Source organism: Canis lupus, chromosome 5 (assembly GCF_011100685.1).
Source record: "Canis lupus familiaris isolate Mischka breed German Shepherd chromosome 5, alternate assembly UU_Cfam_GSD_1.0, whole genome shotgun sequence".
Lineage (NCBI taxonomy): Eukaryota > Metazoa > Chordata > Mammalia > Carnivora > Canidae > Canis > Canis lupus.
The window spans coordinates 6,077,620-6,102,009 of NC_049226.1; the positions used below are offsets into that span (position 1 = coordinate 6,077,620).

The 24,390-nt window shown below is 42.2% G+C and overlaps 1 protein-coding gene across 4 annotated transcripts in view; it reads left to right on the forward strand.

Moving 5' to 3' along the window:
• The first annotated feature begins 6,385 nt into the window (after nt 1–6,385).
• ETS1 (ETS proto-oncogene 1, transcription factor) overlaps nt 6,386–24,390 on the forward strand; it is a 131,155-nt gene continuing 113,150 nt past the window's right edge. For 3 of the 4 annotated variants that reach the window (XM_038535666.1, XM_038535669.1, XM_038535667.1), the window contains exons 1-2: nt 6,386–6,510; nt 20,334–20,417. In XM_038535666.1, the coding sequence (XP_038391594.1) occupies nt 6,388–6,510; nt 20,334–20,417 (207 nt within the window). In that variant the 5' untranslated portion in view covers nt 6,386–6,387. Of the gene's footprint in view, nt 6,522–20,333; nt 20,418–24,390 lie in introns of all 4 variants that reach the window. The other variant, XM_038535668.1, reaches the window with a different exon arrangement.

Below are 24,390 nucleotides of genomic sequence, written 5' to 3' on the forward strand. Positions count from 1 at the left end.
CAATTTGTAATCAGTGAACTATTTCTAGAGGGAAAATTAATGCAGACAGTGTTGCTTGGTGTGAGCCACCCGTTGTTCCTACAAACCCAGCAGGACCCCCTTTGTCAGCGAGCTTGTCCTGATTACATGATTGAGTGCTGCATCAGGCTCTTGTGTCCTGAGCTGCAGACCAGCACCCCAGCCACGCGGGAGGAGCAGTCCCTGCATTCTCAAGATTCATGGAGCATGGTGGCGGGGAAACGGAAGCCTTGGGTCTAGCCCTGCGCTGCCATTGATAACAATGATTCATATTCATCAAGCGCAAACTTAAGGAATTAAATACTTAGCACTCAAAGGCTCTTTAATTCTCCCAAGAATCTCTGAGGTGTATGTATCCTTATTCTCATTTCACGTACAAGGAACGAAAGGTCGAAAACGTTAAGATGCCCAAGGTAACATGGTAAGAAGCGGGGCTAGGATTCAAGGTGGGATAGTTCAATCTCAAGTCTACAACACTGTGCTATAACTGTGGTCTTGATCAGGCAAATAGAATCAACACACTTGAAAATAAAATTTTGCTTTATTTCATAATACAGATGGAGCACAACTTTGCACAAAAAGCAGAGGACACAAACCTACAAGAATGAAACAAACAGATCTCCCACGCCACCGCAAATGACGCAGGTGATTAGTACTTTCAGATTTCAAACAAATGGTGTCATGCTGTAAGCATGATATTTTGACCTGTCAAGCTGTAACCTGTTAGGCTCCATGACTTCCATATTCATGTGCAATGTGAGAGAGGATTAGGCTCGCTTGCTGGAGTGAATGGGGTAGCTCTGCTGAGCCACCCTGGAGAGACAACACCAGTAAACGCACTGCAAGTCATAGAACAATGCAGAAAACATAATCCCATGAGAAAGATACAGGAACAAGCAGGGGCCCTGGGGGTGTGGCACATTACCAATCTGTAAATAATAGTTACCTTTTGGTGTGAGATTGGGTGGAAGGGGGCAGGGTAGTGGTTTTTAGTTTTTATCCATACTCTTCTGTATTGTTTGAAAATACTACAGCCACATGTTAATTTTATAATTAGAAATTGAGATTTAGCGGTGCCTGGGTGGCTCAGTGGTTGAGCGTCTGCCTTTGGCTCAGGTCATGATCCTGGGGTCCTGGGATCAAGTCCTGCACCAGGATTCCCACAGGAAGCCTGCTTCTCCCTCTGCCTGTGTCTCTCATGAATAATTAAATAAAAACTTTTTTAAAAATTGAGATTTAATTCTAACCGTGTAGGAGTAGATTGACAGAAAAAGTAAAGGTATTTCAAGGGAGGAGGGAACAGGGGGCACAGTGACAGAAGCATAGAAGAAGGAATAGAGTCAACAGGAGGTGATTCAAGATGGGTTTCAGTGGGCCATAATGTACGCCACAATCATCCTCTCTGCTCTGTTGGAACTTTATGGAATTCAAAAGATGTTCAGCGAACCCAAGAGAACTAACTAGGATGGAGAAGCATCTTCCACAAGCCTGATAGGATGTCCCTCTGGGGTGCTCTCCCCAGCCCATCTCACATCGAAGAGGGCAAGGAAATAGCAGAAAGCGGGTTCGAGCAACCATGAGGTCCTGGGAGGACTATGCCAAGAACTCTGGCTTCTCCATAGGCTGGCTGGCACAGAGAAGGACCAGCACCTGGGGGCCAGATGTGCACACACACGTATGTGTGCCACTGCCGATCCATCTGTGGCTCAAGATACAGGCTTGGCTTTTGATCATGGAAAGGAGATAGATTCATTACAAAGTACAGGATAAGAAGTTCCAGAGCTGGAGCGTGAATAGACAAAGGTTCTCTGTTCCTTGCTCTCCTTTCATCTTATCTTTTGGGGCCTCTCCGATATTTGGTGACAACGGCGCTTGTAACGGTATCTGGATTTTACCTCCACTCAGTTTTGATAATTTGTTTAGATGCTCCTTTCCTGTGGATATGGGGTCTTCCGAAACATCAGAAGTTTTTTAAGTGAGATGGAAAGAGAAAAGAGATAGTATGTACAAAGCAATAAATGATGATTTTGCTTTGTTTTTCGTTAAATTTAAGGCCGTGGTTGAGTTCAAACTTGTTTTGTGTACAGACACAGTGGTTTAAAATATGGATCTCTGGGGCACCTGGGTGGTGTAGTTGGTTAAGCCTTTGACTCTTGGTTTCAGCTCAGGTCCTGAGCTCAGGGTCATGAGATCGAGCCCCATGTGGGGCTCAGTGCTCAATGGGGAGTCTGCTTGTCTCCCTCCCCTCATTTTCCCTCTACCCCTCACCATCCCCTTGCACTCTCTCTTTCTCTAAAATAAAGAAATAAATATTTAAAAATAAAAATAAAAATAAATAAAATATGGATTGCTGTAAAGGGGATTCCTGTGTTTGGGGAGGCTGGGTGGGAGTGAGGGGAGGTTGATGGTGAAAGGGCTGAGCACCCTTGCAAGGCTAAGATTCTGAGAGAATTCATCTTCTCCATTTTTCCTCTTAGGAAATACTAACTTGCAGTGTTGTTTGTTATGCTGAGAAAAGGAAAAAGATTTCTTCTCAGTGAGAGCAACAAACAGCTTGGTGGTAATTATTCCAGAAATTCATTCAGGCTCTATTCCAAATGTGTCTAAACTATATTGAAACCACCATCCTTCAGGCTGGGCTATGGGGATATTCAGAGAAGCAACAAATTCTTTCAACTTAACTCTTTCACTTGGGAGCCCAAAGGTATCTATGTCCTCTAGGTAACTGGGTTTTAATTTTTTTCTTGAGCATCTTAAAATATATAGTCATCTTCCCTGAGGTCCTTCTCCATAGAATTTGATATCCTAGAGCATGGAAAAGAACAACCCAGCTTTGCCTTTCTCAGTAAAATGTTTATACCCAATCATCCAATCATACAATAATCTCAACAACCTCATGAAATTGGACTGATATATTATCCCTTCTTTGACAGATGACTTGACTGAGGAGCTCTCAGGACGGTCCCATGCTTCTACGAGTGCCTACCCTCTCCCTTTGGAGGATCATTCTCCTTTTCCTCACACCATCCATGTGGATCAGAAAACATTCCTTCTGTGGATGGTTTACTTTACCCTGGTGCTCTATATTTTTTTCTTCAGGTCAGTGCATTTGTTTTTTCACTTTAGTAAAATATACAGAATATAAAATTGACCACTTTAACCTCCTTTTTTAAAAAAAAATATTTTATTTTTGAGTAATCTCTACCCCCAATGTGAGACTCGAGCTTATAACCCTGAAACCAAGAGTCGTATACTCTACTGATTGAACTAGCCAGGTACCCCATCATTTTAACCATCACAATTCAATAGCCTTAAGTAATCACCACCATCATGGATGTCCAGAACTTCTCATCATCCTAAACTGAAACCTTTAGTCCCCATTAAACACTAATTCCTCATTTCTCCCTCCTCTCTGACACTGCTAACCTCATTCTACTTTCTGTCTCTAAGGATTTGATTCTTTTAGGTACCTCATATAAGCAGAGTCATACAATATTTGTCTTTTGGGGTCTGGCTTATTTTGTTTAACATACTATCTTGAAGGTTCATCTATGCTATAGTATTTGTCAGAATCTCATTTTTCTAAGGCTGCATAATATTCCATTGTTTGTATCTACACATTGTATTTATCCATTCAGGTCTCAACAGCCATTTGACTATTGTCGATAATGCTACAGTGTACGTAGGTATACAATATTTGCTTGAGTCCCTGCTTTCAATTCTTTTGGGGGTATATACCTACAAGTGAATTCTGAATTCTATGGTGATTCTATGTTGAATTTTAGGAGAAACCACCATACTCTTTTCCATAGCGGCTGTTCCAGTTTTACGTTCTCACCAGGATTTGTGGTAAGGGTTCAAATGTCTCCACATCCTGACCAACACTTGTTTTCCAGTACTGTTTTCTTTCGTTTTTGTAGATAATAGCCACCCTAATAGGTGTGAAATGGTGTCTTATTGTGATCTTGATTTACATTTCCCTGATGATGAGTGATGTTGAGCATCTCTTCACCTGTTTATTGGTCATTTGTATATCTTTGCTGAAATGTCTGCTCAAGTCCTTTACTCATTTTGTAATGGGGTTATTTGTTTACGAAACTCCATTTGGTAGTGGAGTTATTTTGTAATGAAGTTATTTGTTTTGTTCGGAGTTCTTCTATATTCTGAATATTAATTCCTTATCAGGGATTTGCACATATTTTCTCCTATTCTGTGGGTTGCCCTTTCACTTTCTTACTAGTGTCCTTTGATGCACAAAAGATTTTATTTTAGTGAATTCCAACTTACCTATTTTTGCTTTCATCTCCTGGGCTTTTGGTGTCTTATCCAATTAAATCATTGCCAAATCCAATGCCATGAAGTCTCCCCTATGGTTTCTTTTTTTTTTTTTTTTTAAGATTTATTTATTTATTAGAGAGAGAGAGGCAGAGACACAGGCAGAGGGAGAAGCAGGCTCCATGTAGGGAGCCTGATGTGGGAGTCGATCCCGGGTCTCCAGGATCAAGCCCTGGGCCAAAGGCGGCTCTAAACTGCTAAGCCACCGGGGCTGCCCTCCTCTATGCTTTCTTTTAAGAATTTTATAGTTTTAGCTCTTATGTTTAGGTCTCTGATCCATTTTGAGTTAATTTTTGCATATGGTGTAAAGATAAGGATTTAACTTTATGTATTCACTTATTGCATGTGGATACCAATCTAATGCTGCATTTTTGAAGATACTATTCTAAACAAAGCTTCCTGCTTTCTTGGATATTCTCCAGCAACAGTGGTAGCTTATTTGGCACCATTCAGATTTCTAGCTTATGCTCTTTCTCACCATGACAGTAGTGGTAGAGGATAGAGCTAAGGTCTTAAGTGTTGCTGTCTCTATGAACTTTACACAGACAACGTCCAACTCCAGAACTTCACATTATATACCCTTGGAGGACAAGAATCCAAGTATCCTCTGCATTTTTTTCTTTTCTTTTCTTTTTTTTGCATTTTTTTCAAGTCTCTTGCAAACATAGCGAGTACAATTATAATTAGTTGCGATCGGTTTTATTGACCATGAGCTTTTTAAAGAGCATGTATTGCACTGCATTGCGATGGTTGATTTATGCCTATCTTCCCATGACACTGTCAACTTGTTATTTTTCTAGCATCTAACACAGAGCCTGGCACAGACATTTATTAAACAAAACTACACCAGTAGCACTCTCTCTTCCTTTCTTCAAAGCCATATTAATGTGGATGGGCAAAAGACGAGAGTAAAATCTCATTTTAATTATAACACCATCTTAACTGCATTGCTAGCTTTACACAAGGAAGGATAATGATGATATTGCTCTGAGTGACATTTATTAGATTTTCATAGACTTTTCAAGTTGAGCATTTGTGGCTTCATGAGAAAGGGAACGGAGTCAACCATGACAAACCTTAACTCCCATCTATTCCTTCAAGAAAATGGAATGTTTTAGGATAGAAGTCTTAAGCAGCCAAATAATGACTTTTTTTAAAAAAAAATTCTCTAACAAAATAACTGTATTCATAGAAATGATGTTACACGAATGTAACATTCTCATCGTGGTTCTGAATGTGTGAATATGAGATGCTGTATATTTTCACCTAAAGCAAATGCATGATTTTCGTATTGCTCACATTTTCGCGAAATGAGAAATATATGAACATCTCTGTCTTTTCACTGCTGCGCCAGAATCAGGGTTACTGAAACTAACCTATTTTAGACATCACCTAAGACCAGACTAACACGAATAGGGCATTTCAACTTTATTTTTAAGAATTCCCAACGCTCTATTTATTTGGTCAGTTCCGTCCCATATAATTATTTCCTTCTCCTTAGGAAATAATCACATTTCACCTCAGGTTTACAGAGATAAATCAAAAGCCTGAGCAGGTGACTGGTTGGTAGATATCCTGCTTTCTGACCGCCTTTCGCCTTTCGGGGACCTGATTCTACAGAGAGCTTTGCCTCTCCAGACCCCTTGCCTGGGTTAAATGGGGCTCCATTGAGAAAGTCAAGAAATGTGAATTCATGAATATTCACATATTCAGTAGAAAGTAAATCTAATGCATCAGCGGAGGATGAGACACCTTATCCCACTGAGCTAACTAAGTCTCAGCTACCGCCCCATTACTTAACTCTCCGTGGCTGAGTTAAATTTAATTGAAGAATAATTTGAAGGATAGAAAATAAAGCGTGATTTGGTGTTACCCCAGCCAGTAGCAATATTTGCTTTTCCACCTAGACCGAAGAGCCTGTCCTAGAGGCTGCCTCCGCGGTGTCAGGGGCTAGTGGCATACTGCCTTTTTTTCCAGCTTTCCCGGCCTTGACCACACCCCCCAATTTAAGGAGGCAGCTCTATTAGGAACATTATGGTCTTTGCATCCTCTATAGCCATCGAGCGGAGGATTCCCGCAGGTAGTTGGAAAGAGACCACAGACATTGAGGGAACCTCACTCAGGACCTTTCCTTCACCCAGTCTCTCCGGCAAAGTAGTAAGTGAAGTGTGAGTTTCTGCCTAAAACTTTGCTATTTTCCTTCTCCTTTCCCTTTTCCCTTTTATTTTATTATTATTATTCTTTTTTTTTTTTTTTTTGGTTTCATTCCGGGGAATTAAACAGCAAATTGATGGGGACTTTCAGGATACCAGCGGGTTTTCTCTTCCTCTTTTCACATTTTTCTAGATTTTCCATTCAATTGCTTAATAACAATTTTCAAAAATATTTCTTTCACATTCTTAAAATAGTCTGAAATCAAGAGTGCTTCACTCTTTTCCCTGCTTTATAGAAGCAAAAATCACACACGTTTTAGACACTCACAGCTTACTTGTCAGAAACTCGGAATTTTCTTCGCATATTGGAGCAGTTCCAAAGAAATAAAGCTGTAGTTAAACATAGAATTCCTCTTTTTTTTCCGCTTTCACTCCTAGCAAGCCTATTGCTTTTTTTCTTTCTTTCTTTCTTTCCTTTTTTTAATTTTTTTTTTTTTTTTTTTTTTTTGCCTAGCAGCTTAATGAATTATTATAGAGAGGAAATTGCTACAGGTTTGGATCTTGTAAGCCAGACCAGCCAGGTTTTTCTGTTTGTTTGTTTGTTTGTTTGTTTGTTTTCGGGGGGTGCTTTCCCCTGTTTTGTGACTCCTCGTTCTCCAATATTCTCCTGTTTTGGGGGCTGTAGTTGAGAAAAGGGGAATCTTGAAGTCTGGGAGGCATCTCTTCCCTCCACCGCAGAGCTAGACTTCAGGGGCACTGCCATGGAACGGTAGGGGGTGTGAATGGCTATTTCCCTGCATTCGCTGATTTTTATCCTGCGATGCCACTTTGTGGCTTCTCATCTGCTGTTAAAAAGTCCCTGTTACCCCCACCCCTTAAAGTAGCATTTTACGTGAACAAAGTGTTCCAAAAGATTCTGGATGACTGAGATCAAGGCATTCACTTGTAGCTTTTCCTTACTGCCTTTTGGGTAAGATACGTGTTTTTAAACCATTTTCCCCCTTACTTCTTAACCATTACTGGGCAACTGAAAAGAGAGATATTGGCTAAACAACAGTAAAAACAGACTCGAAAATCATAATTCTGGCAGTTCCATTTGATTTGTAAAATGACTGACAATTTGACTCTTCATCGGTTGTGGCTCTGGGTTGCTCTGGGTTGCACCGCCTCCTTATTACTAAAAAGAAAACCTTTTGCTACTGCGGGCATGGGCTATGCGTGGAGGGTTGCTGGGCGCCCACTGTTGCTATTGAGATTCTTACTTACCTGTTCCTGAATGGAGGGAACGGACAGCTAATGAGTTAATGTCTGCAAAGTGCTTTGAAGATGAAAAGCCCTTTTCATGTGTTCAGTATTGTAGTTATTAATATTAATATTTGAAGAAGCATGCTGCTTCTAATTGTAAATCAACAACTTCCATCCTTGCCAGCTCAGTAGTGAAAAAACAAACAGTCAAAGCAGCCACACAGCCTCTTCCGTCCTGGTTCCGCTGCTGAGGACGAGGGAGGCAGAGAGTCTGATTACAGAGAGGGCATCTTTGCCTTACAGGCTCCTTGCAGCGATGTGCTAGTGGGTAGAGGCGCCACGAGGTCCAAGAGTAGAGCCCGGAAGAAGGTGGGTAAAAGGTGTTCTCCTTCCACACCTGGTCATCTGTGACCATGAACTGGTTGAGAGCATGGACCTGGGCCAATTGCCTGCCTCGGATTATAATGCGGTTCAAAGATGAGTAGGGTCAGAACTGGAATCAGTGCTGGATTTGGAGTCAAGAAAGTGGATACGCATTTGGGTTCTATTAGGGATTGGCTTGGTAACTGAGCAGAGGTATTGAACCTGACTGTGCCTTCTTTTCTTCATCCCTAAAACGTGAATGATGATTTGTGCCCCACCTATTCCACAAGGATGAGAGAATAGGAGTAAACAGGATAAAGAGTAAAAGTGCCAATCTGGTTGAGGAACAGTCTGAAATAATATTGTAACAAATTGGGTGTATGGGTGCAGGTCCCTAGGGGAGAGTGAGGCAGAAGACAACCAAATGGGAGGGAAACAAATAATTGGCATTGATATTCCTCTCTTTGATTACACCCAGAGCCTCAGTGTACAACTGAATTTCTCACTAATAATTCCATTTCTGCTACTCCTCCTGTTTTTATTTATTGATTAACAGATCTGTTTTCCACAGCAACTCTCCTTTTCTAATTACCCATCGAAAATTCCCATGTCTTCATCAAGCAGCTGAAGGAAGGGTTACATCTCAGAAGCTGAGACCATCCCCCACCCTTGGTTTTCTTTCTTTCTATATGGAAATTTAAAAGTATTTGGTATTTGAGCAAACTTAATGTGGTATGCAGCAATTTAGTGGCATTGGAAGCAAATTTTGTGAGTTTTCAATCTGGGGAAGTGCTGGTATGAAAACAACTCATTTTATGCCTCTTCTTCTCGTTTGTCCCTGCTCTACTGGAAATTCAGCTTTAGGGAACTCCACCTTTTAATCTTGGGGACTCTCTGGGTATCATACCTGGCTTCCTCCACTCTACCTGGGAAAGGATGATAATTCCTGATATTTATCAAGCACTTGGTATGCTCTGGGGCCCTTGCTGAGTGCTTTGCACAGACTACTTCATTCAATCTATATCTCCGGACCCTTGCTGAGTGCTTTGCACAGACTACTTCATTTAATCTATATTGAAATATTTAAGGTGGGTACTCTTGTTATTCCTGTTTAACAGATGAAGACATCGAGGCTTGGTGACATGACCAGTTTAGAGGTGGGACCTGATTAGAACCACGGGAATGTGAGTTCAGACCTTGGGGCTGGCACCGGATCTCATAGGAACTTTAGTAGCTTTGAGATACTTACACGAGTTTAGGTTGGATTTTTCTGCGCGGACTCACAATTGGCTCTTATTTGGGAGAATACTGTGGATCAGGCCTCTTTTCCAAAGGGAGATCCATGGATCAACTATTCATTGTCAGAGATACTGACTATGTAGAAAAGCTATCTGGTTGACCAGATAGCAGATGTCTCCTTGAGTCTCTCTTGTGACAAGTTATCGATTGAATTTCTGTGCTGTGACCAGTCTTGTGTTGGGTAAAGTGACAGATACAGAAGGAATAATTATGGAAGTTCCATTTCTAAAATCAACATAATTTTATTTTAGGGGGCAAGATCTTGCCTAGAAAGAGGTTGAAAATAATAGACATGTCAGCGTTAAGCTATGTGACACAGTCTATGAGTATTGGGACTTCAGATGGCCAGAAATGGTGTCTAGAGCAGGGAGTGAAATACATTTCTCACCAATTTCGCTTCTTATAGAAGAAGATAGATTCGATATTCCAGTTGACCAAGGGCTGCTTCTATCCAAGAACTTAGAAGAGAATGTTTGGATAATACTTACTAGAAGGAAAGTCAAGAAGCAACCTCTTAGTGAGGTGTCAAGGAAACAAACATTCTCTGTGGGGGAAATAAAATCTATAAATTTTCAACGATGTGGGAAAATAGAAGCCCCCAGAATTTAAGTCTTTTTTTGCATTTTGATCCTTTTTACTCTTCATTTTGAGATCATCTCAGGTGCATCAGAGGTTGCAAAACACAAACCAGAGAGTTTCCAAAAGACTTAGGTCCTTTAAAATTGTGAAAAAAATATACTGCAAATTAGTTTGCTTCATCATCTTTTGGTGCCTCCAGTGATCTTTAATCCAAAAGGATTCCTGTCAATGGGGAGAGAACAGCGACACTAGTTTCTTGAGATTAGTTAGAGGCTAAGTAACTAAAACTACAGGTTCTTAGGAAAGGCAAGAAGCCTTGTTAGATGTGGCCATCGTCTGGCATGTGGCTTGAGAGACAGGGACAGGTCCCAAGCTGTACATTTCCCTGGCCAGGTTTGTATTGTAGCTCAGATAAAAATCAAACTTCTGCTCAGCCTGTTCCACAGATGTCTTCTTGCCTGTTTCTCAGTGGGCTCTGCCTCCTGAACACCTGCCTTGTTATAATCACTCATGAATTTAACCAAGTTCACCCAGAACTTCCTTGCTACTCAAAGTGTGGTCCGCTGAGCTGCAGCGTCAGCGTCACATGGGATCCTGTTGGAAATGCAGATTGTCCGGCTGTACCTCAGAGCTGCTGACTCAGGGTTTGCATTGTAACACAATTCCCAGGTGATTCTTATGCAAATCAGCTGGGGAAGCGTGGCTCTAAAGAAAAAAGCCGAAACACACAAAAAATTAAAAACACAAACAAAAACTTGCAGTGTTTCCATAGCAGCTTACTGCTTCATGAGGTTTGTATCTAGTTGCTCAGGTGTTAGTCCACAAAAGATGGACATATATTTTATTTTTATTTTTATTTTTATTTTTATTTTTAAATATTTTATTTATTTATTCATGAAAGACACAGAGAGAGGCAGAGACACAGGCAGAGGGAGAAGCAGGCTCCATGCAGGGAGCCCGATGTGAGACTCAATTCCGGGTCTCCAGAATCAGGCCCTGAGCCAAAGGCAGATGCTCAACCACTGAGCCACCCAGGCATCCCTTGGACATTTATATCAAAAAGATGTTGGTTTAATTCGAGAAGCTACAATATTTCCCACTTTGTGCCATGCAATCTTTCAATGAGTTTGCTCCTCACTGTAAGAAAAATGCTTACTTCTTGGTTTTATGCCTAACAATGGTACAAAGAGACTACCATTCAACAGAAATTGTGGCATTCTTAACTAATGCCTACTCAACCTCTGCTTACCGAAGGGAATCCTTTTCTGATTATTTAAATACAAGTCTTTTAGAAAAAGAGGCAAGGGATTTAGGCCATCTGGGTTCTAGCTAATACCTGAATGAATAGCCTTTGCTGCTTTGGGCACTAAAAATAATAAATAAAAACCACTATGACTATGAATGAATGAATGCTCATTAATGCCAGTTGCTGTGACAAAATAGCAATAAATAACCACCACCACTATTTGTTGACATTTTATGTGTAAAGCACGCTACTACGTTTATTTTATCCAACCCTCTACAATGATCTTGAAAGGATGAGGATTATTATCTCCAATTTAGAGTTGAGGAAACTAAGACTTGATGAGGTTAAGAGACTTGCCCATGGCCTTATGCTCAGTAAGGAGCTACCGGCTAACTCAGTCTATAACTCCAGAGCTCTTTATCGCTGATAAACACTTAACCTCTCTGAGCTCAGCTTATTCAAATAAAAAATGGTGGGTTTGATGGATCTTTTCCAACTCCAAAATTGACTGAATTCGCAAAATCCCTCTTTCTTTAAGAAGGGCAGCAAGCTGCTTAACATTATATTCAGAAATTTGAACCTTACAATTGGGGCAGTAAAACAAATGAAACAACACCGTGAAAATCACAATCGGACATAGTCCAAGAAGTTGCTTGCTGGATTTGAGAGATCTAAGGCAGCTGGTGTCTTTTAGTTCACTTTGAAAAGGGCATTATTAAAATCTATCCCGTTCCCCTTTCATTGTTCTTGTAGTATCTACCTCCATTTATGACGTCTTTCAGTTTTGTTGAGAGCTTCTTAGGAGCCAGAACCATATCTAAATTCTAGATTATATCTAATGTGCTCCACATGCTGTGAGTTGAGAAGTAATTTTTAAAAATTCTAGGCTCTTTAGGGATTTCTTTGGCAACATCCATCGGGTTAGAGGTGACATTTGTAGTCTTGCAGACCTTCTTTGGATTTGACTTGGCCAAGAATCTCATATACCATGACCTCCGCTACATCTGTCATTGTGAAGCAGAGAGCACTTAATGTCATTTCTGTAGCTAACCCTTTTTTGTTTCTATCTCTTTAGTAAAAAAAAAAACACACACACACAAAAAACACACAAAAAAAACAATTTTAATTTATCTATTCAGCTATTCATAAATAACTATCATCTACATGGTGGCCAATTGTGATCATTTGCTGAGTTTCATGGTTAAATATAGAATTTGAGGAATGACGTTTGGAGACTGGGCTTGTGGACACTTTTCCTGTAAAACAGTGTACTTAAGGTTACCTTCAGTCTTCCAGAGGATGCTCCCACGTGAAGCCTGATTGACTAGAGAAAGTAGACTATGAGTTTCTGCTAAGTTACAGAGACTGGGGCTGACCTTGTGGTCATAAAATTCCTCTCATTTAAGAGCAGGCAGGTTTTCATGTATTCCCTTGATGTTTATGAGAAAGAACTCCATTCTACCCACTGTTCACAATGCCATTCCAACAGTGTGACTGGGAAGGATTTGTTTCCACGAGGAGGAAACATAAAATGGTCTACGAGGCACTCCTTATTTCCTAATTGCTATGGTACAGCAGCCTAAAACCGTCTTATACTCTCTCTCTTTTTCAGGACATATTAACGGGTTACTCCTTGAGGAAGGGCAAAACAATATACTCTGGTAATAGTATGATAACATGAATGTATTTTTAGTCTTCCAAGAAAGATTGGTTGAGCTATGTCAGAACTTGAAAGTGTTATGCTTAGTTAGGAGATGGGGGTGGTTTAGAGAAATAAGAGATGGATATGAGTCATGTTCATGCCTCTATTCAAGTAAGGCTTGGAGCACTTATTATCAGTGAAGCGGGGGAGAAACAAGACTGTGATGTTAGCTGTACCCTGAACTGCTGCTTTGTGAATCTAGGGAAGGTGGTGCATTTAGTTTAAGACACAAAAGCCAACGACCCATAAATCAGAATGCTGCCTTTATGGGTCAGGGCTGGCTACTCAAAATAAGAAGGAACATTTACTACTGTGACACTGAAATACCCAGTCAAGAAAATGAAGTTCTTACAGATTTCGGACCGAGGAAGAGAAACCACCTCTAATTCTTTGAACTGTTTCTCTTTTCTCCTTATTGCAACCACAAAGTTTGCTTGGGAAACCATCTACATACGCAAAAATTTTACTTCTTGGGAGAATTGAACTTGGTAGCTTTTGTTACAACTGCAAGATTAAAGGAGAGATCTACCAAAATGATTTGAAAAATACCAATGAACTACTCATGAGAGTTAAGAGAGAAAAATGATACAAAACATAGATAAACTTGTCAATCTGGTACATTCATTAGTTTAAAGAAAAGTATGATTCTGCTTGAAGTTAACATTAAAGAAGTGTAACCTAAGGGTTGCATATGGACACATGTCATCATAGGTGATGGCTCTTTTTTGTTCCAGAGATATCCTCATTCTCTTGGATATACTCAGGCCCTGAGACAAACTGATGCCCATTCTAACTCCATTTTATGGACGGGTTCTTTCATTCAATTAACAAACACATTGCATATAAAAAGGCAGTCCCTCCAGGTTTTAGGGACAGAAATAGACATCTATACTGGAAGTACTCTGAATCAAATAACAAATACCAAAGTAGGGCACATTGTTACAGTGAATCCCATGGCCGAGGGTAGAGAGTGCCCATCTAACTGCCTGGGAGGTTCAGACAAAGCTTCTGAAAGAGGTGATGCCCACACTGAGTCTTTAAAAACAGATTTTTCATGGCATTGATAAAGAAGAAACTCAAACTACTCATTGGAGATTCAAGGTGTTGCCTTGATGACATGGATGGCAACGTTTTTAGTTTGGCAAAGGTTGTCATTTTGCTTTAAATGGATAGTCCTTTTGGAACTCAAGCTCTTTTTCTCCTGCAGTTTAAGCCAAAGTGTGTCTTTTTAATACCAATGAAGGGGAATCCTAAATTTTTGATATGAGGAGAGATCCTAATTGCAAAATCTATTTAAATTCTGCACAGCAAATTACCTTATCTATGGGTCATAGCCTTATTCCACAGTTGAATCCTCCACGTGCCATCTTTATACCTAGCAAACATTGTAGTCATGATTCCTGACCTATGAAGTTAACAGGAAAGACAGGAGGGTAAGGTCAAATTTAGAACACCATGCCATTGTTGGTGGCTGTATAGTTTTGGCTTCTCTGTTATAGAAGGCAGTTGGCATACATTCTTTGTCCCAACAATACCTCTTGTAGGTATTTAATGAGAAGAGAAAATATTTTAGGAACTTTTATCATGACAAGGAGTTGGGGACAAATTAATTATACGGTAATAAGAGGCTCATTAAGAAAAGAATAACGCATACATAGAATAGAATACTCGATAGCCATAAACTTTGGAATGTAGAGTTATATTTCTTGACATAGAAAAATGTTCATAGCAAATGTCAAATGTCAATGAAAAAAGCAGATAAAATAGCATGCAGATAATTATATCATGAAGGTAAAATTATGATCATATGTATGTGTTATATCTGCATTTGGAAGGACACATTAGAAAAGACCCAGAGGAATGTTGAACAGAGCATTAGTATAATCACCTCTAGATGGTGGGATTTTGGGTGATTTTGGCATTCATTTTAGACATTTCTGTATTTTTATTATAATTTCTTCAATAAATACATATTATTTTGTCAAGAACAATCATTTTCGGGAAAAAAAAAAGTGTTTAAGTGTAGTTTACTATTTCCCTAAAGGCATAGTGTTTCCTTGAAGAGCACATAACCCAAAATGAAAAACTGGCTGATGTCACAGTGTTCATCTAGAAATGCAGCCAAGCAGGGGCAGAGTTGATGTGAACTGGATTCGGATTTTGTGAAGGCTTCATCTCTTTGGGATTTCCAGCTCCTGCTCCTTGGCCTGACACGCTCCCCAGCCTCTCTGCACCCTGGGCATCACTCATGCTGCCCTGGGGGGTTCTGGGTGAAAGGCAGCCTCAGCCTGCAGGTCCGGCCCAGTCATTACACTTGTTGAAGAGGGTAGAAAGTTCCAGAAGCAGTCCATAGCATGCTTTTACCAAGAATAGCTCTCCCCAGAGTCCCATAGAAAAATGTTCAAAGTCCATTATTGGACTGATACACCCGCATAAACTAAATTGTTATCTTTTCTGTCCTCTGCACAGATTGAGCATTTTTTAATCTGGAAAATTCAGGAGAGTGAGGAGAGAAAAGTCCAGGAGAAGGTAGCTGAAGACCTAGTGTCAGATCTCAGCCTGGTTGGTTTACGGCATTGCCTGTGTCCTACTCCTTATCTGTAAAAAAAAAGGGGGGGGGGCTTAAATGAGATAAAAGATGTGTACAAGTTTTCTAATTTAGCTCCTAGAGTCATTAAGTATCTGTGTGTCCATCTACAAGTGCGGGCGCAGGGCAGGGGTACAGAGTGAAGACTCGGCCAAAATCCTTGCCCATGGGGGGGCTGAAATTCTAATGGGCTGTGAGTGGTGAGACGACAGCTAAGTGTCCTATGGGGTAACAGAAAACGCTTCTGTGATAAGGTGACATTAATAGCGAATGCTTGGAAATGGATCATGCAAGAAACCTTTCTTTTTAAAAAAAAATATTTATTTGAGAGAGGGAGAGAGTGCACGGGAGATGGGGGAGAGGGGAGAAGGGGGAGGGGAAGCAGATTCCCCGATGAGCAGGGGCCCCCCACTCCTGGAGTTCCATCTCACAACCCTCCTGAGCCGAAACCAAGTGTCGGACACTCAGCCGACTGAGCCACGCAGCAACTACCCCCCCCAAACCTATTATTTCAAGTGGATCTTTTAATTTTTAATTTTTTATTCGTTTTTAAAGATTTTATGTATTTATTCATGAGAGACACAGAGAGAGAGAGAGAGAGAGAGAGGCAGAAACACAGGCAGAGGGAGAAGCAGGCTCCCTGACGTGTGATCTCAGGTCTCCAGGATCACGCCCTGGGCCAAGGGCAGCGGCTGAACCGCTGAGCCACCCGGGCTGCCCAAGTGGATCTTTTTAATCCAGATATTTGATCTCTTCAGATTCTCTGATTTGAGAACCAAATGTATATCTGATCCGCTTTACATTTTCAGTCTTGTGAGACCAAGTTGTTCTTTCATTTACTAATTAAAAAAAATAATGAATTTGCTTATACCCCCCCTAGTCTGTCTTAAAGTCTGGAGACACAAAAATGAAAAAGGCACAGTGCCTGCCTTCAGAGAGCGCAGAGTCGAGCGGCAGAGGCAAACAGCAACAGGTGTTTGTAAAACACCGCCTATGTCCAGTGATAGAAACACAGGCCGGGATTGCAGAGCAAGGGCAGCCAGCCCCGGCTGGGCAGAAGGGTAGGGCAGGGGGGTCCTGGCAGCCAGGGCTTTTCAGATGAGCCCCAGGGCCCCAGCAGAAGCGGGTAGATGGCTGAGGAGCAGGGGGGCGGAAGGGCATTTCCATCAGAGGTGATCACATGCGAAGGGCAGGGAAGCCAGAACCTGCCCCCGAGAGCCCAGGGCGAGTTCCACATTATAGGAGCAGAGGCGGGGTGGCATGCAGGGAGCATGAGGCCCCAGGGCTGGGAGCACTGCTCCTGGAGTCCAGGGCAGCATCAGACACATTAATCTGCTGCTCAGCCATTGCTGGTGCCGTTCGAGAAAAAATGATCTCAGCCCTTCACAGCTCTGTTATCAGGTGTTCAGATCATTTCTGCATTCCGACAGGCCTGTGGATGCTTCGAGGCTGCAGAGCAGATCTTAAATCACACCCGTTATTTTGTATTTAGGTAATAAACGTTTATAATGCCAAGACGAAGAAAGCTGGTCCAGCTGATGCTTAAGGTTATGTGGGAGAGAATTCTCTTTGGCCAACAAGTCAAAAAAAAAGTATCACCCAGACACTTCTTTTGCTTTTTCTGAAAGGGTTTTATGTCCCAAGCAGCTGTTCTATGTCACAATCTACAAGTGGAAAAAAGGGTGAGTTCTTTTTTTCTTTCTCCAAAAAATAATACAGCAGTAATCCATTCCTGTCCCAGAGTTATTTCCTGAGATGAGAGCCCTCGAGTGCCCTGGCAACTCCCTCTTTTCAGCTTCCTCCCTGGGCGAAGGGCTTTTCCCCAAGGGAAGTGTCATTCATATAACGCAGCCGCAGGAATCCAGCCCTACACGGAATGCACCATATGTGAGGCCATAGGTTTCCTCCCTCACTCTGTCAATTGGAAAGAGAAAACATATTTCCACTGAACCTTTCCCCAAGCCCTGTTGCTATGAGGAGTGCTGTCTGGCTGGCAGATTGAAACTCTTGATGCCCTGGAGCTGGGCCCGCTTCAGGACAGGGCTGCCACTTCCAAATCTTTTTTATTCCAAATATATAAATGAAATAGGAGTTCAGAAGAGTAAAGGTCTTTGTTGCTTGTGGAGTATAGAGATGATCCATATGGCCATGTGGTCACACCTCTCACTGGGCCATCTTCCATGATTTCCCATTCCCCACACCCAACAGAAGGGACTGCTTATTTTTTTCCGTATTGTTGGTACTCTGTTCATCACATTCTATTATAGTTATAGGTAAGTCTGTCTTTTCCACTGCCTGAAGGTAGACACTGTCTTTTCCTGCCTTATTCGGAGTCAGAGAGAATGTTAAGGTCCATGAAGTCAGAGATCTTTGTTTACCAGAGAGTCCCAAATGCACAGAACAGTGCCCAGCACATGGCAGCTATTTACTGAGTGGATGAGCAACTTTCCAACAAAAGGCCTTCACTGTGTTTGTTGAATGAATGATTGAGGTCTGTGATGACTCAGGGGATCTGTGGGACCTTTTCGGAGGACGTCGGGGAGGGCTTAAAGGAACAACCCGGTGCTCCCATACCTGACATTTTCCAAAGGTCAAGGCTGCCCTGGAGGGAAGACCAAAGGTACCCCAGGGAATCTGATCATGGTTAATCCATTCTCAGGATGACATACTCTGTGTTGTTGACTTGTAAGCCTCATCCATGAGTAGATCAAAAACTTTCAACTGGGGATGTATAGATTGATAATGATTCCTTAGGACTTCCGTGTCCAATTTCAAGATTAAAGGTAAGGAGTGTTTTGGTAGGAAGGGAACGTTGAACTCATTGAGACTATCTTCACGACACATGGTCAGGCCCAGTCCTTGTTGACCTAGGTTGTATGTACCTTATTCTTTCATGCTCAGGGCCCAGCACAGTCTGATATGCGATAGCTGCTCATTATTTTGAGACATGAGCTCTGAACAGGTGATACTGATGGATACTGATTTTAACAATGTCCTTGGACTAACAGACTTTGATCCTTTTCTCTTCAGCTTCAACACTAGTGGTTCTTCCAGGGGCCATTTTGCTGCCATGGAGATCAGTTCCCCAGAAAAACATGGGAACAGCATGTTGATTAACATAGCCTAGCTTCTCTTAGTTATTTTATTTTTTTAAATTAATATTATTTTGCCTGCATTTACTTTTGGAGAAAATGCATCATAAGAAAAGTAAAGTTTTCATGAAAAACAAGAAGCACAGTTCTGGGATAAGGTGTGTCTGCAGCTTCCTGATCTCAACCCTGCGGCATCAGCTGCTCTGTGATTGTGTCCTTAGTAGGTATAATTTTATATTGCTCAGCCAGTTTAACTATATTGTTTAAATTCATTTAATATGAAGGGAGATCTGCTCATTGGCTGTCAACTGAATGAAGACAGTGAACCCAAAACCACAGATTGAACATAGGACATAGAATACTCATTTTTCCCTTGAAATGTGCCAGTGGCTTCACATATTAGCAAGAATAAAGGAAAAGACAAATGCAGCCTGGAAATAATCAAGTTAAAACTAAAATGTCCCTTCTTTTTTTTTTTTTTTAAGTTTTTATTTATGTATTTGAGAGAGTGCGAGAGCATAAGGAGGGGAGGGGCAAGGGAGAGGGTGACTCCCCCCTGAACAGGGACCCCAGATGAGGGGCTCCATCCCAGGACCCTGAGATCATGACCTGAGCCGAAGGCAGATGCTTAACTGACTGAGCCACCTGGTGGCCCCTAAAACATCACTTCTTAACAATAGGAATCTGGCCTTCAAATGCTGTGCCTCGAAACTGAATCTTCTAAGTCACACAAGAAAGACTTTTTTCAGTGTATAATATTGAATTTATTAAAGTGTGTGAACTAATGCACATTAGGAAGCATTTATATCAACAGAAATGTTTGATACATAAATGATTTTCCTGATAACCGACAGCCAGCTGGAAAATCCCTGCAGCCAGAACGTTCCTCAAGCGTTCTTGACATTCAGATTTTAAGTTTGGATAACAGCTCCGGGCAAGAATTATTTCATAGTGTTTCTCCTTTTGTTCCAGATGAATAATGTCCAATCCCCTTTTGCAGGGCTTCTCTCTGTTTATCTGTGTCTTGGGGTCCTGGTTGACGGGTCTCTTCAGTCACGTTTTCTATCCTTCTTCCCCTCAGACCTTTCTTTATTTACTCTTTCATCAAATTTATACCACACCTGTGTGCTGAGCGCACCTGCTCCGTGCCAGGCCTGGTTGGGGTGGAGGGAGGGTGATGGGTGGATGGGGATGTTCCTCAAAATGACACGTAAGACCTGATCCTTGTCCAGAAACCCTACAAAAGGGTCTTTTTGTAGATGCTTCTACTGGTTCATGACTGCAGCTCACAGAGGCTGCCACTATCGCTGCTACTTTGGAGGAAAGAGGCTGGCTCTCTCTGCCCATTCTCTGTGTGCCAGGATCCATTACTTTGTCTTTCTGAATTTTCACTTCCTTTCCTGTAGCATGAAGAGGTGAACGCTAGGGACACCTGGGTGACTCTTGATTTCGGCTCAGGTCATGATCTTGGGGTCGTGAGATGCAGCCCCAGGTCAGGCTCTGTGTGGAGCCTGCTTAAGCTTCTCTCTCTTGCCCCTTTCCCCAACCTCTAAAAAAAAAAAAAAAAAAAAAAAAAAAAAAGAATATTAAAAAAAAGGAGAGGTGAACTCTGTGGTTCCTAGGAGACACCCAGTTCTCAGATTCGAACCCACTGGGGTTTCTAGTGCACACACTGGTGCATCCAGTGGCTCAGCGAAGGCTTTCTCCCACGCAGGTGCTGAAGTTGAGGATGAGCTACTTTGTGGATTCTGCAGCCAGTGGCCCTGCCCCTTATTCAGCAGTGCGGCCCGCCGTGGTGGTAAGTGGGGCCCCTTCCCTGCTCTCCTCTTGCCCACCCTGCCTCTCCTGTCTTGCCCTTGCCTCCCACTTCCTGACCTCTCCTGGACAAAGAAGCCCAGACCCGACTCCGGGGTTGGAATCAGCCTTGAATCTTTTGGAGGAGCTAAAATGTGAGATTATCTGTCTTTTTATCAGCACATAAAGTAAAAATCCAAGACTGATGGATTTGCTGAGAAAGGTTTTTTTTAGTATGTTTGAGTTTCACAGAAAATGACTCAAACATGATTAATGGTTAAAGCCAGGTGATTTTTCACTGCTCAGTTCACTTGGCGAAGATTTTTCCCACCTTGATATTCTTTAGACTTATTCTAACATAGTTAAACTTCTTTCGAGCCTCATACATAAGAGCTAAATAATACAAGCCTTCTAATCACAGAATTTAAAACTGGGAAATATAATAGTAAGTTTACAGGAAAATGTTATAAATCCTAGAATAAGAGAGATGAAAGGAACTTTAAAATAGGACTGGATAAAGTTTCTTGCCTGTAAGAGAGAAGACTCTCATGCAAGCTATGCACCGATCAGTAGAAATGTTTAGATGAATTTCTTATAAATTTATTGTGTGAGCAATCCCATGGTGCTATCATCGATCAATCCCAATATTAAATGAACCTTTATTATTAGCTGTTGTATTATTAACTATTCATCCTAAATTCTATTTGTTTTCACATGAAGGCAGCCAATATAGATGCTGAACTTTTCTCACTTACTCTGGAAATGGACAGATAAAATTAATGTTAAAACTTCCTAGTACACTTATGGGTCTAAATAGACACCAATGGACCAGAGCTCTAATCTGACTGTCTTGAAGTGTCCTGCCTGAGGTTTGCAAAATTTTTGACACTGATACCCTTAAGTTAACCATGTCCTCTCCATGTAGATTGTATATTGAAAGATTTGATGTATTTGCAAATTATTTTCTGTAGCATTGAAAAAATAATTGCTCAAAGGTATTCTGTGTTCAAGCGGTGATTATCACAGCTCTCTTTATTGGCTATTCTGAAACACCTGTTTTTATTCTGTTTTAGATGGCTTCTGTTTTCACATAAACCCCATTCACTTTTCTAAAAAAATTAGAATCAGCCAAAAATTTAGAGTACAATTAACACCAGAAATATGTTTAGAAATATATACACACACACACACATACACACACACATACACACACAAAGTCCAGACCAGAGCAGTCACTCAGTTTTGCTTAGTAGAAATCGCCTAGAGACTTGCACTTGCAGGTCACATAAGGGGCTGGAAAAGTTGCGAGGGAAAGCCTCTTCCTGCTTCTCACACGGAGGTTATCATCTGAGGTCGGCACAAATTACACTAAATTTTTCTTAAAGATGATATTGTAGAGAGTTGTTAAAACAAACCAAGGGTATCGTGATTTCAGGGCGAAACATGTCATTGGCCTGGAAGAAGCGATTTAAAAGCCAGCCTATGTTAGTTCTCCTTACCAGTATGGTAATCAAAGCAAACAAGATTAATAACTTCTCCAAAAAAAAACAGTGCCATGCAAATTTGTATTTATTATATTTCAGACACCGAAATACATGTGATTACAAGTATTCAAAAGACAGGTATAATATTAAATTATCCTTGACAGGGTATGTGGAAATTGGATGAAATTAGAAAACCGAAACCTAGCTCTGGGTACATATTTTCAATGAAAAGATCCCACCCCCAGCTGAATACACTGGCCAGTTTTAATGCATTTTAAATGGTTTCCACTGGTTGCAAAACAAAGAGCTCATTTACCCCCAGCCCAGCCCCAACAGCCATATCTGAAAAGCATTATCAACGTGTGGGATCCTTTTTGCTGTGAGTTTCAGGGTTGCTTGGGTAAAAGCAGAAGGTTGCTTAAGAGAATTGCTAAGTACTGCACCAGCACTTTCACGCCTAACTTCTCTCTGGGCCTCAGTTTCTCCATCACTAGGTCTGGTTAGGCAACTTTTCAGAACCATAGAGCAAGCAGAGAAGTCCTACGGCTTCTTCACCTAAGCTCTCCCTAATGTGAATGAACGAATGAATAAACAAACAAAAACCAATCAAATAAATAAAAGATCTTTGGGTACAAAATCTGGTTCGACAGACCAGCTCCTACGGATACCCTCCGACCCCCGACCCGACCCTGTACGAAACAGTCGAGGACTCCGTAAGTTGTCTGTAGACTCGAACTTGGGTCACTGGCATTAGCGAAACTAACAGATCTCACACCCTCGATCCTAATCTAAGACTTCAGGGAGGAGAGAGCACAGCTTCATGAACTCTCCCAGACAGGAAAGTCCAAGCCCCAGACACCAACGAGGTCTTCTCATTCTGCTGGAGCCACTCTATCTAGAGGTCAACCGACGGTACTTGATCCAACAATCCATGCCCTCCAGCCTGGTGCCTGGGCTCCGATTTGGTTAGGCCTGGCCTCGAAGAAAAGAAACTGTGTCTCGGGTATGGGGGGTGGAGGTGGCAAGAAAATTGTAAAGTGGTGGGTTTTTAATGGGGCTGGTTTTGCCTTCAGGAGATATTTGGTGATATTTTTAATTGTTAAAATTTGGCGGTGGCATCTGCTGGGATTTTGGGTGTAGAGGCCCGGGGCGCAGCTAGCCATCCCACAATACACAGTACAGTCCCCTCCACAACTAAGAATTAATGCGGCCCCAAATGTCAGGAGTGCCGGGTCGAGAAGCCCTGTGGCAGCAGCCCCAAGATCAGGTTTGAAGGCAGGATGGTGCTAGGCGCACAAATTGGTCTAAGCACGTCTTTGCTGCTACTTGTCAACTGTTGCTGCAGAAAGGGGAAATCTTAAAGAAAAACCAGAGAGAGTATTTTCGTGTTATGAGGGGTTCTGCTTAGGATGCTGCTTTAGTTGTTGGATCTGAGGTTTGGTTCGATCTAAATTGGGCTATGAATAGTCTCCGGTCCCCGAAGATGGCTAATTCCCAGATTCCTTATTCGTAGATTAGAGGTGGCATCAGCGCTCCTCGTTGTTCGCCTGCCCGGGGAAGGCTTAGGGTAGTCGCGGCGACGGTCATGAACTTCAGCCACCGGCAGGTAATTAGCCGTTTTGCACAGAAGGCACGTTTTCTGCCTCAGGGTCAGCTTGTCGAAACCAGGATGAAACCAGGATGCGTGCTTTCCTCCTTGGAAGGTCAGTCCTGCAGGAGCCCGCGCCAATGAATGAAGTGACGTCACAGCCGGGAGGGAGAACAACAGAACTTTGGGGAGTTGTCTGGCCATTGTGTGGCAGGGGGTGACGTTTTCAGGTACGAATATGGGTTGTGTGTCAGGGACCCTTTCATCCAAGGGGAGGAAGTGCTCCTTCCTGTTATGCTGCCTCAGCAAGCCCACGGTGAGCCCTGGAAGTCCCCAGCAGTGCTGGTGGCTTCATCCTCCCATGCGTCATCCCCTCCTTGGTGGTGCTGGGGCTGCAGAGCTGGGGGGGGGGCTGGGGGGCCGGCATGGGAGGGATGGGCTGCTCCTGGCTTTGACCAAATTTGTCCCAGGCCTTGGCTACCTTGAAAGCGAGGAGGATGTGTGGAGGAGGCCCTCGGGGCGAAATGACCCCCTGGTCCTGAGCTGCTGGGGGACCGGGATAGTACCGCCCACTCACCTCCTGCAGCCAGAGCCCAGGCCTTTGGGGACACAGTGCCCTGTCAGGGCGAGAGTGGCTGCCCCGAGGGCCGGACCGCGTGGAAGACACCAATGCCCGCGAGGTTGGTCACTATGCCCCAATTCCCTAGGGTGAGGCTCTGGGCTTAGGGAACAGCCCCCCTACTCTGAGAGACGCGCGGATTGCATCACACACTTGACATTCTTCCACTTTCCGGATCGAATGTTCTTGTCTTATAAATACGGTCACTATATTTCCTGAATGAAAAGAAGTGTTTCAGAAAGTGTCCAACAAAAGTCCTTTTTTTTTTTTTTTTTTTTGACTTGTG